Source organism: Ursus americanus, chromosome 22, assembly GCF_024610735.1.
Source record: "Ursus americanus isolate L20-20 chromosome 22, mUrsAme1.1.p, whole genome shotgun sequence".
Classification (NCBI taxonomy): domain Eukaryota; kingdom Metazoa; phylum Chordata; class Mammalia; order Carnivora; family Ursidae; genus Ursus; species Ursus americanus.
Genome location: NC_142148.1, coordinates 46,621,125 through 46,635,548, shown reverse-complemented (window position 1 = coordinate 46,635,548; position 14,424 = coordinate 46,621,125). Strand labels below are relative to the sequence as shown.

At 47.7% G+C, this 14,424-nt stretch overlaps 2 protein-coding genes across 2 annotated transcripts; both read right to left on the bottom strand.

Moving 5' to 3' along the window:
* Positions 1 to 984: 984 nt before the first annotated feature.
* On the bottom strand, positions 985 to 5,033 carry LOC123779047 (putative cystatin-15). The gene is made up of 3 exons (XM_045776777.2): positions 4,809 to 5,033; positions 2,014 to 2,124; positions 985 to 1,254 (listed from the first exon to the last, which is right to left on the bottom strand). The coding sequence occupies exons 1-3, from the start codon at positions 5,016 to 5,018 to the stop codon at positions 1,174 to 1,176; spliced, it is 402 nt and encodes a 133-aa protein (XP_045632733.2). The 5' UTR covers positions 5,019 to 5,033; the 3' UTR covers positions 985 to 1,173.
* Positions 5,034 to 9,584: 4,551 nt separating this feature from the next.
* Positions 9,585 to 12,087, bottom strand: LOC123779071 (putative cystatin-16). Its single transcript, XM_045776809.2, is given in 4 exon segments — positions 9,585 to 9,665; positions 10,527 to 10,617; positions 10,619 to 10,635; positions 11,887 to 12,087. Coding segments are annotated over 4 exon segments (390 nt in total).
* Between the last annotated feature and the right edge of the window lie 2,337 nt (positions 12,088 to 14,424).

Sequence of the window (14,424 nt, the reverse complement as noted above, 5' to 3'; positions counted from 1 at the left end):
AGTGGCATTGCAACTGTTTCTTTGTCTCAGTCATACCTCCAGGTGCTCCCACACCCTCCCTCACTCTGCCTCTCCAGGGCTACTCCCCACAAGGATCCCAGAAGATAGAGTTGCTCATCACGCTGGGTGTCTGTCACCACAGTGCCTATCCCAGGGGTAGTGATTGGTGTTGACAGCCATGGAGGCCAGGCTGGGCTGGCAAGGGGGATACAGGCATCATCAGGGAGCAGGTGGGACATGGTGACTGGTGCTACCTTTTTCTGAGCTGTCCTCAGAGGCCCTGGGATAACCTTCTATGCATCAAGGGGCTCATGGGCAGATGCCCTGACTGGTGTCCATGGAGAGCAGAGCATTTCTTCAGCCTCACTCACCCACCTCTAATCCCTGTGACTAGATATGGCCCCTCTTCAGAAGGACCACTCCCTTGTGAGCCTCGCCCCAGAGCTGGAAGAGAGAAGAAGCAAGCACGGGCTGTTCCCTGGCAATATTGTCTGCATTCCTTTTGAGTGGGATGGATGGGAGGCATGGAGAGATTGGAGGAGGAATGAATAAATGAATGGATACATGGATGGATACATAGATGGACGATTGATGATGGATGGATGAATGGATGAATGAATGAATAAGCACACCAAACAACCAGTGGGGACCCTGCAAGAACCACTAGGGCAGCCTCCCTTGAGCTGAGGAGTCTGATTGACTCAACACTCTGCACCCACAGTCAAGGTAAGAACAATAATGATGATCAATTCTCTACCCCTTGTCAGAGACAGCAACATTTATAAAATATAAAAGACACGGGAGAGTGCAAGACAGACAGGGACCCAGAAAGTGCTCTGAGATACCTTTAATTCCCCTGATACTGAACAGACCTCCTGGGACTACAGAACGACTGTTGCTCTCCGGAGGGAAAGGAACTTCTTTTTTTTTTTTTTAAAGATTTTATTTATGTATTTGCCACAGAGCAAGAGAGAGAGAGAGAGAGCATGCACAAGCAGGGGGAGCAGCAGGCAGAGGGAGAAGCAGGCTCCCCACTGAACAAGGAGTCTGATGCAGGACTTGGTTCCAGGACCCCAGGATCACGACCTGGGCCGAAGGCAGATGCTTAACTGACTGAGCCACCCAGGAGTCCCAGGGAATTTCTGCTTGAGGAGCCAGGGGCTGCTTCTCTGCCTATTTCTGGACGCAGGTACTGTTCAGAAGGGTGAACTGGGAAAACCATGGTCTGGCATCCACAATAAAGGTGCAGTCCACCTGAAAAAAGTAAGTATGAGATCAGAGCAGTTTAACACAGGGAGAGCACTTAGCATGAAGGACTAGGTAGGAGTTCAAGGTGCATGAAAACTACAAATGATGAAAAGCAAAAAAAAAAAAAAAAAAAAAAAAAACAAACAACAGTGGCTTAGGGCAGGATCCGAGGAGCTCAAGTTTCCACTAGAATGATGGGCAGGGTTTGCTGAATCTGCACATGTGGGAGAGGGTTTCCTGAGAAGGTGCCTGGTGGGACCATCAGTTGCCCCTCAGGGGTCCTGCCAGTACCCATGACACTGCCTGGATGCCCCCTGTCCCCATGAGTTCTGAGGGAGCCAGCAGACTGCCCAGGAGGTGGTCCGGCTGGACACTGAACACTCAGCCATAGCTGCAAACCTACCCAGAGGGAGGCTGCCCCTCAGGCTGGAGTAAGGGGTGGGGCTGAGACAAGGCCCACTGAGGGTGTCATACTGACTTAGCCTCATGCCCAGGGCCCGAGTCCCTTGGACGATATCAGCTCATAGATAATGACACAAGAAGGTCATTACACAGGCCACCTGTGAGCAGAGGGCTCAGCTGGCTGCTCTGCTGGGAGCAGGTCTGTTGGCCTAGAATAACCACATCCTCCCTCAGTGGGGAGCCCTGAGACCTCAAAGGAGAGGGGCTAGGACTCTCTTTCTGGCCCGTGATCATCCCTGACAACTTCCCTAAGCCTCCTCCCATCAACCCTCCTTTATATGAATGTTCATCATATTCTCTAACCTTTTTCTCTTCTGGGCCTTCTTGCAAGGGACAGTTTTCCAGATCTTCATCCTGTTTTGTACAAATAGTTTGGCCCAATTCCAACTCCATTAAATATATGAAGGTAAACTGCTGTTAAGAACAAATTGTAGAAACTGTAATGAAATACTTTGTGTTAATTAAGAAAAACAGAACCAAAAGGAAAACCGGCAAAGACTGTGAATATACATACGTAAATGAATAAGGACATATATATGTACAATGTCTCTTATTTTTCTTATTTTTAAATTGATTTATTATTTCACCTTTTCCTCTTAATTCTCCATTTTTTCTTACAAAAAGATGTCCATATGTACACCTAAAGCTTTTACTAGAATCTTTCCTGAGGCACTCCTCCTGATGGCCTGCACCTGCTAGTCATATCCACAGTGCCATGACTGCACAGGAGGTAACAGGCTCACAGGATCAGAGGCTGCACAGCAAGGAGCCTGCATGGGCTCCAGCAACACTGACAGCACCACTGATCTCTCAATAGTATGCCTGCGTGGCATCAGCCAGACACAAGGGGAGCACACCAGTGAGTCCTCCTCTGGAGACTAGGATAACAGGTGTGTTAGTCCACTGATTAGCCCTCACAGCTGGCAACCCCTTTCTGGGCAGCGTCTAGACAGGGATGTAGGGGGCCTGGGGGCTGGGAATGCTTGCCTCTTCATGTGGGAGCTGGCTGCACAGAAGGTCTCTTCTTGCTAACCTTCCTTGAGGTAGGTATTTACAAAGCAGATGCTGTCTCATGTGTTTGTTTTGTTAGGTCTCTATCAGAAGTTCTCAAAAGTTACTATTTCTTCTTGTTAAACAGAAGTCCATGAAAATGCAAGCACTCAAGCTTAGAAATGTAGTCAGAAACCACTGTGGGGAGGAACGTACTTCTCACCGGACTGACCTGAAATTATCTAGAAGGCTGACTTCTTTGTTCGGGGCTCAGTTTTTGCAACTGACACATGATACTCACTTGTACCCTAACACACATCAACAGCTCTCTCTTTCTCTCTCTCTCTCTCACGTGTGTGCACACACACACACACACACACACACACACTCATGTCCCCCAGCCTCACATGCATGGTCCCCAGACCCTGAGCTAGGACAGGGGCTGGAGCAGCAGCTGTAGCCTTTATGACTAAGGGGCTCTCACATCCTCCAGGTGTCCAGGGTTGGCTGCTCTCTAAAGAAGAGTCAGAGGTCAGGAAATGGGAAAGACTGAGGAAAGGCTGTGGGCACGTGCAGGGAGGGGGCCACACCCAGTGTAATGCAGAGGTGAGTCTCTCCATCAGGGCCCTGCACACATGGTGCCTGGCTTAGGGCTGTTTATGCAGGGACCAGAATCTGGGTGTGGACAGAATGAGTTCTGGACAGCAGTCTGTATTCTGTTTTAAAAAAGCACCAGGTGATAAGAATAAACAGCAGTGAGAAAGGTTTGCCCAACAGAGGTGAAGGACACATTTCTATCAGGCCCAAAGTTTTCTCTACTCTTAAGGCTCTATTTTTTTATTATGTTCAATTATCTAGCATATAGTGCATCATTAATTTTTGATGTAGTGTTCAAGAATTCATTAGTTGTATAAAACACCTAATGCTCATCACCCATGGCCTTTTTCTGCATGGGCTATTTCAGGAATCCTAAATGTGATGTGCCCTGTCCAGATCTGTCCATGTCTCCTCCAACCTTACTCTGTTGTCTTTTCATTTGATGGAGTTACTGTACACCCACATATTCTGGGAAAACACGGATCCATACTTGACCCCCTCTTTCTCTACACCTTCACACCAGTGCACCCCACATCGACCTCCAGCAGATGCAGAAGCCAGCACTACTTCTACTTCCCAGTGACCAGGGAACCATCCCCTGTATTCTGGTCTCAGCCTGCCATGGGCTGTGGAGCTCTGAGTAACTTCCTTCAGTGGATCCCCAGATCTTCAAGGATAACAACTCGAATCTCCACCTGGGGCCCTGAGGTGCCCCCAGCCCTACCTCCTGCCCTCCTGCCTCTCTGCACCTCCTTCCCAACAACCCCAGTCCACAGAATTTCAGGCTGTCCGCAAGTATATTTGTAGCTTGTCCCCATCCAGGGTCCTCTCCGGGGCTGCCTGCCCTTCTCATCCCCAACCTCCATGTGACTGGATTTTTTCAGGAGTACCCATCATTGAGATGCCATCCCTGACTCCCCCCATGCCCCAGCCCCCCCCCAGCCCTGGGCCCCCACATCTGCTGCTCTTCCCCAGCCTTCCACTATTCCAACTCATGAACTTGGGGGCCATTGGCCTGTCCTCACCAGCACCACAGCCTCGGGAGAACATGTCCCAATCTGTCTTCTTTGCTGTCTCCTGCCCACCCTGGACCCACAGTGTTTCAGGCAGGAACCTCACAGCTCAGCCTTTGTGATGCCTTTCCTTCTCAGGCTGGCACTTCCTAGCTCTTGCTTCTCTTAGTCTTTCTGGTTTCTTGTCTCCCTGCTGCTCTGGCTTCCCCAGCCACCTCATCAGCAGCTCTTCCCTCCCTCACTTCCCAGCTGGATCTCCGCCTTCAGTGCTTGCTTTCTGCTCACCTTCTTTCCTTTCCCGTGCTATTCAGGGACCTCCTACATGAAGGAAACAAATCAGAAACTCGGAACACTTCTCATAAAACCTTGTAACTTTTTAAACAATATTTTCCAAATTAAAACATCCATTGCTCTTTTCTGCAGATCAAGGACTTGCCCCTCCCAAGGGTGGTCTCAGGGCAAACATGGAGCCACATGGAAGGAGGACACTTAACTCACCTTGCGTTGGCTTCGCCGTACCCACAGCAGTTTATACGCATACTTGTCTGGGTAGACTTGGTTGAAATGAAATACCGCAAACTCAACACACAGGATAAAGTAGTTTGTTCTCCTACCAATGTCCACAAAGTCGGAACTGCAGACATGAGGCACCAGCACAATGAGCCCCAGAAGCAGAGGGGCCTTCAGGAGCGTGCTGTCTGGCGTCATCCCTGGAGGCCAGCAGCAAACGGGTGGCAGCTAGTGCAGGGCCACTCTCTGAAGCTCTGTATCCCACACAGCCCTACCCCAAGGAGTCCCTGGGCTGCTGGCCAGTATTCTGTTCAGCTCCTCCCCTTCATGGCCTGCCTTGTCCCTCCCATCATCACTAACAGAAGGTAGAGCAGGGGCTCACAATTTCCATTGCTTTGTTCCATAAGCCTTGGACTCAGGAACATGCATGCAATATGCTCTGTTTCCAGGGTTGCTTCCACCTGCCCCAGCCCAGGCCTAATAGTCTCTGAATGGGGGTCTTGAACCCACCTCCCTTGCTCTCATGGTAGTGTATCCTACAACTGCCAAGTCACAGGAGCTCTTAGGAATACTGGTGGGCTCTCGGAAGTTGAGGTAAAAACCAGGTCTACCTCTGACCATGGCTGCAGCCATAAGGAGGGTACAGGGAAGGGTTACCATCCCTTCCACCACCTCTGGCACCTGCTGACCTGCTTGCAGTGAGGTCTAGCTGTGTTTGGCAGTGGGGAGAGGGGTTTCTAATGTCCTGGGTGGGTGGAGAGAATGCCCAGGACAAGACAGATATCAGCCCAGGGCAGAGCTCTGCTGGAATGGATGTGGATGGCAGCCATGGGCATGAGAAGGATCAGGGACTGGGAAAGACAGGCTTTGCCCAGCCCTATCCAACGTGCATTTCCACACAGCTCTGCCACTTTGAGGTCCCACGGCCTTTGCCAAGTCATTGTTGTTGGGCTTTTCTCGGAGGAACCACAGTACCTGTGAGTGTCCTGCCTGGCCTCATACAAGGCATTGAGAGTGAGTAGACCAGGAAAATATGACATGCTGCTCATGCATGTGAGGACACTCTGCAAGGGAAGGATTTTCCCACCTTGGGCATGGAGTAAACAGACACCTACACGTTGATGATGATCCCAGAAAGGGTACAGGACCAGGGCCACAGCTGTTTGGATAGGCCATAAGTACAGACTGGGGCTACCCCAGAAAGAGATGGGAATGTGGCCAGAATGACAGACACCTTTGTGACCACCTTCAGTATTGCACAACAGTAGATAGCTGGTGGCATGGGTGTCTAAGGAATCATGATGAGGACTCCACGCCCTGCTTAAAAGGCTGTCTGATTCTGAGTGTTGTTTCCCCCAAGGATCTCAGGTCTCCATGTGGCTGGTTCTTCCTCCCCACTCCCAGCAGCAGGATGACTAGAGTGGCCATTGTCATCTTTCAAGACCTGCAGGACACTACTGACATGGGTTGTGACTGCCTCACTTGCAGATTTCTCTCACCAGGGGTCAGCGATTTCATGAGGCCTACAATGGACCAGCTGTTGCATTTCTTGACCTTCTCTATCAATCTGTTTCTTCTTTCCTTTCTTTATGCTTTTTTGGTCATAATTTCCTTCCATTCTTGAGAGAGACTGTGATCACCGGTCATTCTCGTGCCCATCTTCTGTGTGTGCCTGTCCAGACTGTCACTTCCCTTGAGGCTGAATCCCAGCAGCACCACATTATACTTGTCACGTCATGAGTTTTAATCATTTCCTTTGATCATATACCCTGATCAGAATTGAGATTACTTGTGTTATCTTAAGGTGTTTTGCTGACTCAACAACAATTTTTCTCCTTAATTGCAATCTAAATGTCACTGCAGCCAGAGACCTTATTCCATATGATATCAGTTCTTTCAAGTTCATTGAGATTCACTTTATGGAGCAGAATATGTTCAGTTTGGATCAATATTCTATCAGCTCAAGAAGAATACATGTTCTATAGTTGGTAGTGAATATTCTATATAATTGTGATTAATGTGTCAAATTAACACTTAAGTGGAGCACAGGGTTATGCATGGTAAATCTCAGTGCAACAAAGGACCACTGGAGACATTGAACTAGAGGAGCTATCATTCACAGGTCCTGGGGGATGTACTCAGCAAGCTGAAGGGGCCACATGGGGAGGTCAAGGCACAATGCAGATGGAGCCACAGGATCTGCTTACTGGGTGGAGTACTTCAGGGTTCTTGGGATAGAGCCAGATTGACCAACTCAACCCCAAAGGGCAAGGTTCTGGTAAACCCCATGGGGGTCTTATCTAAGGGTGTACAAGGGGGAGGTCCTGGGAGGTAGAGGAGACATTGCTCACAAGGACCGCAGGGGAAGTCACATCAGGCGCTTCCATTTACTTGTGACTCTGCAGGATGCTATCTAAGGCACATGCTTGTGCTTATATGAGAGGCAGGTGTCAGTCATAGGACCCTGCAGGTCTCCTGGCCATACGTAGTAGATGCCAAGGCAGCAATACCATTGAGCAGCTTAGTTAAACTCCCAACAATATCAAAAATCAAATTTGTTCAATGGATTCTTAAATTTTTGTATATGTGTTCTGATTTTTACCTGATGGGTTCTCTCAGTTACTGGATTGGGATTTGATCGTTCTTCTTCTAGCCCTTTCTGGTCTGGCTTCACCAATGTGGAGATCATAAGAGGTAGCCCAAGGATAGAACTGTGGTAACTTCTATATTCAAGCAAAGCTGTGACCTTCAGGTCCCAAAAGGCTATGTTTCTAATCCCATATTTGTTTAGAGCTGCAAGAGGCCACAGTCAGAGTTATGAACCTATATTCACACCTTGGTGCCCAACGGGAAGTTCATTAGAATCATCGTGCAGGGCTGAAAATATCCCAGTGGCTGGGTCCACTGAAGGACATGACACTAACACAGGGACATTTCAAATGCCCCCAGGTGCATGTAAGGTGTATCTGAGCTCAAAGCACAGCATAATTGAAAAGAACAAGATGTCAGGCCTTCCAGTGTGACATGGGAGTGAAGATGAAGGTGTTCACCTGTGAGGGGCACCCATGAGCAGCAACAGCTGATGCTCAGGGAGGTCTGGCTGTCCTCAGCCAACACAGACCTCTGAACAATGAACTGCTAGACCACTCTGAACCCGAGTGATCTTAAGCCAAAGGCAGATAACAGGCTGGCTTTGCTGACCACACATTTACCTTGTTTTTTTTTTTAATTTACAAAAATGTTATTCCTTGCCTTATGTATGTGGATCATATACACCAACATGTCCCACTGTCACTTGCACACACATTTACCTTGTTAGCTTATACTTGCCCCTATCAAACTGTGGGGAGATGTCAGAAATTCTATGCACAAGCTGGTCAAAGGACCAAACCTGGCTCAGGCCACCATCTTTATTCTGTGCCCAATGAAGCTGCCCAGAATATGTGGAAAATCTGTCTTATCGGTGTTTATAGCCACAGCATGGAAATACATTAAAAAGAAAAGGACAGACTTTGAACCACACTCAAAATAGACCCCCTAGAAAACCAAAAGGAAGGAAGGTAACCCCTAACCCTTCCATGCTGAAGGATTCTTCCAAGCGTCATTGCCATGGCCTCTGTGTCCCAGTCATGCCCCAAGGTGCTCCCACACCCTCCCTCACTCTGCCTCTCCAGGGCTACTCCCCACAAGGATCCCAGAAGACAGAGTTGCTCGTCATGCTGGGTGTCTGTCACCACAGTGCCTATCTCAGGGGTAGTGATTGGTGTTGACAGCCATGGAGGCCAGGCTGGGCTGGCAAGGGGGATACAGGCATCATCAGGGAGCAGGTGGGACATGGTGACTGGTGCTACCTTTTCCTGAGCTGTCCTCAGAGGCCCTGAGATAACCTTTTAACGTCAAGGGGCTCATGTGCAGATGCCCTGACTGGTGTCCATGGAGAGGAGAGCATTTCTTCAGCCTCACTCACCCACCTCCAATCCCTGTGACTAGATATGACCCCTCTTCAGAAGGACCACCCCCCCATGAGCCTCGCCCCAGAGCTGGAAGAGAGAAGAAGCAAGCACGGGCTGTTCCCTGGCAATATTGTCTGCATTCCTTTTGAGTGGGATGGATGGGAGGCATGGAGAGATTGGAGGAGGAATGAATAAATGAATGGATACATGGATGGATACATAGATGGACAACTGATGATGGATGGACGAATGGATGAATGAATGAATAAGTACACCAAACAACCAGTGGGGACCCTGCAAGAACCACTGGGGCAGCCTCCCTTGAGCTGAGGAGTCTGATTGACTCAACACTCTGCACCTACAGTCAAGGTAAGAACAATAATGATGATCAATTCTCTACCCCTTGTCAGAGGCAGCAACATTTATAAAATATAAAAGACACGGGAGAGTGCAAGACAAACAGGGACCCAGAAAGTGCTCTGAGATACCTTTAATTCCCCTGATACTGAACAGACCTCCTGGGACTACAGAACGACTGTTGCTCTCCGGAGGGAAAGGAACTTCTTCTTTTTTTTTTTTTTAAAGATTTTATTTATGTATTTGCCACAGAGAGAGAGAGCGAGAGCGCACAAGCAGGGGGAGCAGCAGGCAGAGAGGGAAGCAGGCTCCCCACTGAACAAGGAGTCTGAAGAAGGACTTGATCCCAGGACCCCAGGATCATGACCTGGGCCGAAGGCAGATGCTTAACTGACTGAGCCATCCAGGAGTCCCAGGGAACTTCTGCTTGAGGAGCCAGGGGCTGCTTCTCTTCCTATTTCTGGATGCAGGTACTGTTCAGGAGGGTGAACTGGGAAAACCATGGTCTGGCATCCACAATAAAGGTGCAGTCCACCTGAAAAAAGTAAGTATGAGATCAGAGCAGTTTAACACAGGGAGAGCACTTAGCATGAAGGACTGGGTAGGAGTTCAAGGTGCATGAAAACTACAAATGATGAAAAGCAAAAAACAAAAACAAAACAGTGGCATAGGATTTGAGGAGCTCAAGTTTCCACCAGAATGATGGGCAGGGTTTGCTGAATCTGCACATGTGGGAGAGGGTTTCCTGAGAAGGTGCCTGGTGGGACCATCAGTTGCCCCTCGGGGGTCCTGCCAGTACCCATGACACTGCCTGGATGCCCCCTGCCCCCATGAGTTCTAAGGGAGCCAGCAGACTGTCCAGGAGACGGTCCAGCTGGACACTGAACATTCAGTGTCAGCTGCAAACCTACCCAGAAGGGAGGCTTTCCCCAAGGCTGGGGTGCAGGGAAGACTGTGACATGTCCTGGAAACCCAGGGTATTAGAGGAGAATGTGGGATGACCAGACAAACTAAACAGTGCTCCAAAACCAAAATATAGGAGCAAAGGAAGAGTTAGGACCGCGGAGACAGAGCAGTGTCTGCCAGAACCCAAAGTCTCAGGAAACATTCAGGTTGTGCTCTGGGGTGAGGGCTTCATCCTGGGAGGAAGGTCATATGAGTATCTGCAGAGTATTCCTGGTGGGCCAGCCAGGTGAGTGCAGGGCTCAGCTTCACTTCTCTGCTGGAAGCAGCTCTGTGTGTGTAGTGTGACCACCTTCCCTCTCTGGATGGAGCCCTGGGACCTGGAGGGAGAGGGGCCAAGACCCTCTTTGTGGCCCAGGATCATCCTTGACAACTTCTCAAAGATTCCTTTCATAGACCCTCTTTAATATTATTGTTAATTTTATTATCACACCTTTTTCTCTCCTGGACCTTCTTGTAAGGGGCAATTGTTTTGGTCTTCATCCTGTTTTTTACAAATTGTGCGGTGCAACTCCAACTCTATTAAATATCATTGTCCACCTCTGTCAAGAAGAAATTATAAAACAGCTGCTAAATATTTGCTTTCCATTAATGAATAAAGGGTAGATAATCAAATAGAAAAGTGGGTAAAAGACTAGAATATACATATAAATAGAATATTCAAATAATGTGCAATTTCTCTGTAAGTATATGATTAACAGAAAGGTGTCCCTAAAGCATGTACTAGAATCTTCCCTGAGGCACTCCTGATGGCCTGCACCTGCTAGTCACATCCATGGTGCCGTGACTGCACAGGAGGTAACAGGCTCAGGATCAGAGGCTGCACAGCAAGGAGCCTGCATGGGCTCCAGCAACACTGACAGCACCACTGATCTCTCAGTTGTATGCCTGCGTGGCATCAGCCAGACACAAGGGGAGCACACCAGTGAGTCCTCCTCTGGAGACTAGGATAACAGGTGTGTTAGTCCACTGATTAGCCCTCACAGCTGGCAACCCCTTTCCGGGCAGCATCTAGACAGGGATGTAGGGGGCCTGGGCGCTGGGAATGCTTGCGTCTTCCTGTGGGAGCTGGCTGCACAGAAGGGCTCTTCTTGCTAACCTTCCTTGAGGTAGGTATTTACAAAGTAGATGCTGTCCCATGTGTTTGTTTTGTTAGGTCTCTATCAGAAGTTCTCAAAAGTTACTATTTCGTCTTGTTAAACAGAAGTCCATGAAAATGCAAGAACTCAAGCTTAGAAATGCAGTCAGAAGCCACTGTGGGGAGGAACGTACTTCTCACCGGACTGACCTGAAATTATCTAGAAGGCTGACTTCTTTGTTCGGGGCTCAGTTTTTGCAACTGACACATGATACTCACTTGTACCCTAACACACATCAACAGCTCTCTCTCTCTCTCTCTCTCATGCGCGTGCGCGCGCGCACACACACACACACACACACACACACACACACACTCATGTCCCCCAGCCTCACATGCATGGTCCCCAGACCCTGAGCTAGGACAGGGCACAGGGGCTGGGAGAACAGGCGTAGTATCTATGTCCAAGGAGCTCCTGTGGCCTCCAGGTGTCCAGGGCTGGCTGCTGTCCAAGGAAGAGGCAGAAGGTCAGGAAATGGGAAAGACTGAGGGAAGCTGGTGGGCGTCGTGCAGGGAGGGGCCACGCACAGTCTCTTCAGGAGTGTGGTGCAGAGGTGAGAGCCTCTCTATCAGGGTCCTGCTGTCATGGCACCCAGCTCAGGGCTGTTCATGCAGGGACCAGAATCTGGGCATGGACTTTATGATTGAAACTCACCTTTTGCTGGGCCCACCCAACCTCCAGCAACTTGTATGAGTGTTCTTCCATGTTGTCTTCATTGAACTGAGTCAGAGCAAACTCCACAGATGCCACAAAATAATCATGGTTCTTACTAACGTCTACAAATTCTTTTTGAATGGTCCAGACATGAGTGCCCAGCACAATGAGTCCCAGAAGCAGAGGCGTCTTCAGGAACATGCTGTCCTTTGTTAGAACCAAGGACTGGTGACACATGGGAGGAAGGGGTAGCAGCAGCTTCTCGACTGCCCTCCACATCTCCAGATCCCACACAGCCCTGCCCTCAGATCTGCTGACCTCCCCGCTTTGACTGGCACCTCTATCCAGCTCTGCCTTTCCATCTACCTGCCTTGTCCCTCCCACATCACCAAACAGAAAGCAGAATAAGGGGTCACATCTTCACCCCTTGTCACAAAAACCCTGGACACAGGGCATGCATGCACATGTTTCCTGCACACTTCCAGGGCTGCCTGCCTGAAATACTATTTCAGCCCCACTCCTGCAGAGCCTTATATCCACCTTGGTTGCTCCCATGGCAATGCATCAACTGCCAGAGTCACACGGATTCCTGGGAACTCTAATGAGCCCATTTCTGGGGTTGGAGGCAGTTGCCAAGGCTGCCTACAACCTTGCCTGGAACTCACCACCAGCCAGACCCAGGGGAGTACAGGGTGTGCAGCCAACAATGAGGAAGGTTGGGGAGCTGTCCTATCCACTGTCCGGACCCTCCTCTGCCAGAGGGTACACCTGGCTTCATCCTCCTAGTCTGGTATAATTAGTTTTCCCTCCCTTCAAAGTGTGCTCTCAGTTTCACTGTGACTTCTTGATCTGTGGGCTATTGTGACTGTGTTGTTTAATTCCCACCATAGCCAGTTTCTAATCATCTTCTCTCCTGTTGACTTCCAGCTGAAGTCCACTGTAGTCAGAAAATATCCTATTATTTATCTTCTCTGACATTTGTTGAGATTTGTTTTATTGCCCAGAATATGACCAACACTATATGTTCTTGAACACAATGTGTATTCTGTATTTTTTAGGAGTTACATACCTCTCAGTACACCATTTCGTTCAAACCTTCCATATCCTTACCTTTTTTGCTTTGTTTTGTTATATTGAGTTCGGTTTGGTTTGATTTGGTTTGGGTTTGGGCTTGAATCTCTTTTCTCTGTCTGTTGCTCAGAAATGTGTTAAAATCTCTCACTGTGATTCATCGTGAATTTGTTCTTTTCTCACAACGATTGCTTTACGTGTTATGAGATTCTGTCATTAAGTGCTTATACAAATAGAACTGTTAACCTTTTTGGCGGTCAAGCATTTTACCACTATGAGTTAGTTGTACTTCCTATCCCAAGGAACTCCTCTTGCTCTGCAAACTGCTTTGTGTGATGTCAGAGCTCCTACATCAGCATTGTTTTCATTATTGTTCTCATGATATATCTTTATCCATCTTTTTGCTCGTGGATGGTATCCTAATCATTAAGATGTGGCTTTGTGAGCAGCAAACAGTTTTTAAAATCAGTATGGGAGTCTTTTATTTTGAGGATTTATTCCATTTACAATGACTCATATTACTGATCACTGACAACTTGTATTACCACTATTGATATGTTTGGGTTCCAATCGGCCATGTAACTATTTGCTTTCTATTCATATCATTGTCTGTTCCTTCCTTCTCCTTTCTTGCATTCTTTTGAATTATTCAAGATGTTTTTATTATTCCATTTCTTCCTCTCAATGGCTTTATTTACCCCTTATTTTACTCTTCTTTTAGTGGTACCATTAGCGATTGTGACAAGCGTCACTGAGTTACTTGTATCTACTGCAAATTAGTATTTTTACCATTTCAGGGATGGGGGAAAGACATTAGAACACTGTTACTCCTAACTCCCTGTCCACCTTGTGTGTTATTGTTGTCAGGTGGTTAAATTCTATATATTCGAAAGCCCATAAGACAGTATGATTGTCTTAAATTAATTGGATTTAGCAACATATTTACCTTTCTGCTCTGCATCATTCCTTCAACATTATCTTCACTGAGGTTATTTCTTATCCCCTGAAGAACTCTTTTAAGGATTTATTTTTGGTTGGGTCTTGATAATACATCTTTTAGTTAGTTAATTTGTTCATTTGTGTTGTTTGTTTATTTTTTCAAAAAATGGTCTTCTCACTAAACAATTGTACTTCCATGGGTGGCCTTGTCCTAGGGGTTCAGCTAGGTTTCCCCCCTCCCCACCATGTCTCTCAAGCATGGCTAATATATGGATTTTAAGGTGAGAAATTATCCTCTGTGCCTTGCTTTGACTGCATCTCAGAAGCCTTGCTATGCCATATGTTCATTATCTTTCAATTCAAAGAATTTTCTTATTTCCTGTGTGATTTCTTCTTTCACCCTTGGCTTATTTAGAAATATACTACTAAATTTACAGGATGTAGAGTTTTTCAAATTAAGTTTTTATTGCAGTTGTCTACTGTGAACAGAAAACATACTCTGAACCCTTTTGATCTTTTAAAATTTTT

Coding starts and splice junctions, on each gene's coding strand:
- LOC123779047 (XM_045776777.2), bottom strand. CDS start 5,018: ATGACGCCAGACAGCACGCTCCTGAAGGCCCCTCTGCTTCTGGGGCTC. Junction 2,125..4,808: donor TACGGCGAAGCCAACGCAAG/GTGAGTTAAGTG, acceptor TGTTCTTAACAG/CAGTTTACCTTCATATATTT. Junction 1,255..2,013: donor AAGGCCCAGAAGAGAAAAAG/GTTAGAGAATAT, acceptor TACTTTTTTCAG/GTGGACTGCACCTTTATTGT.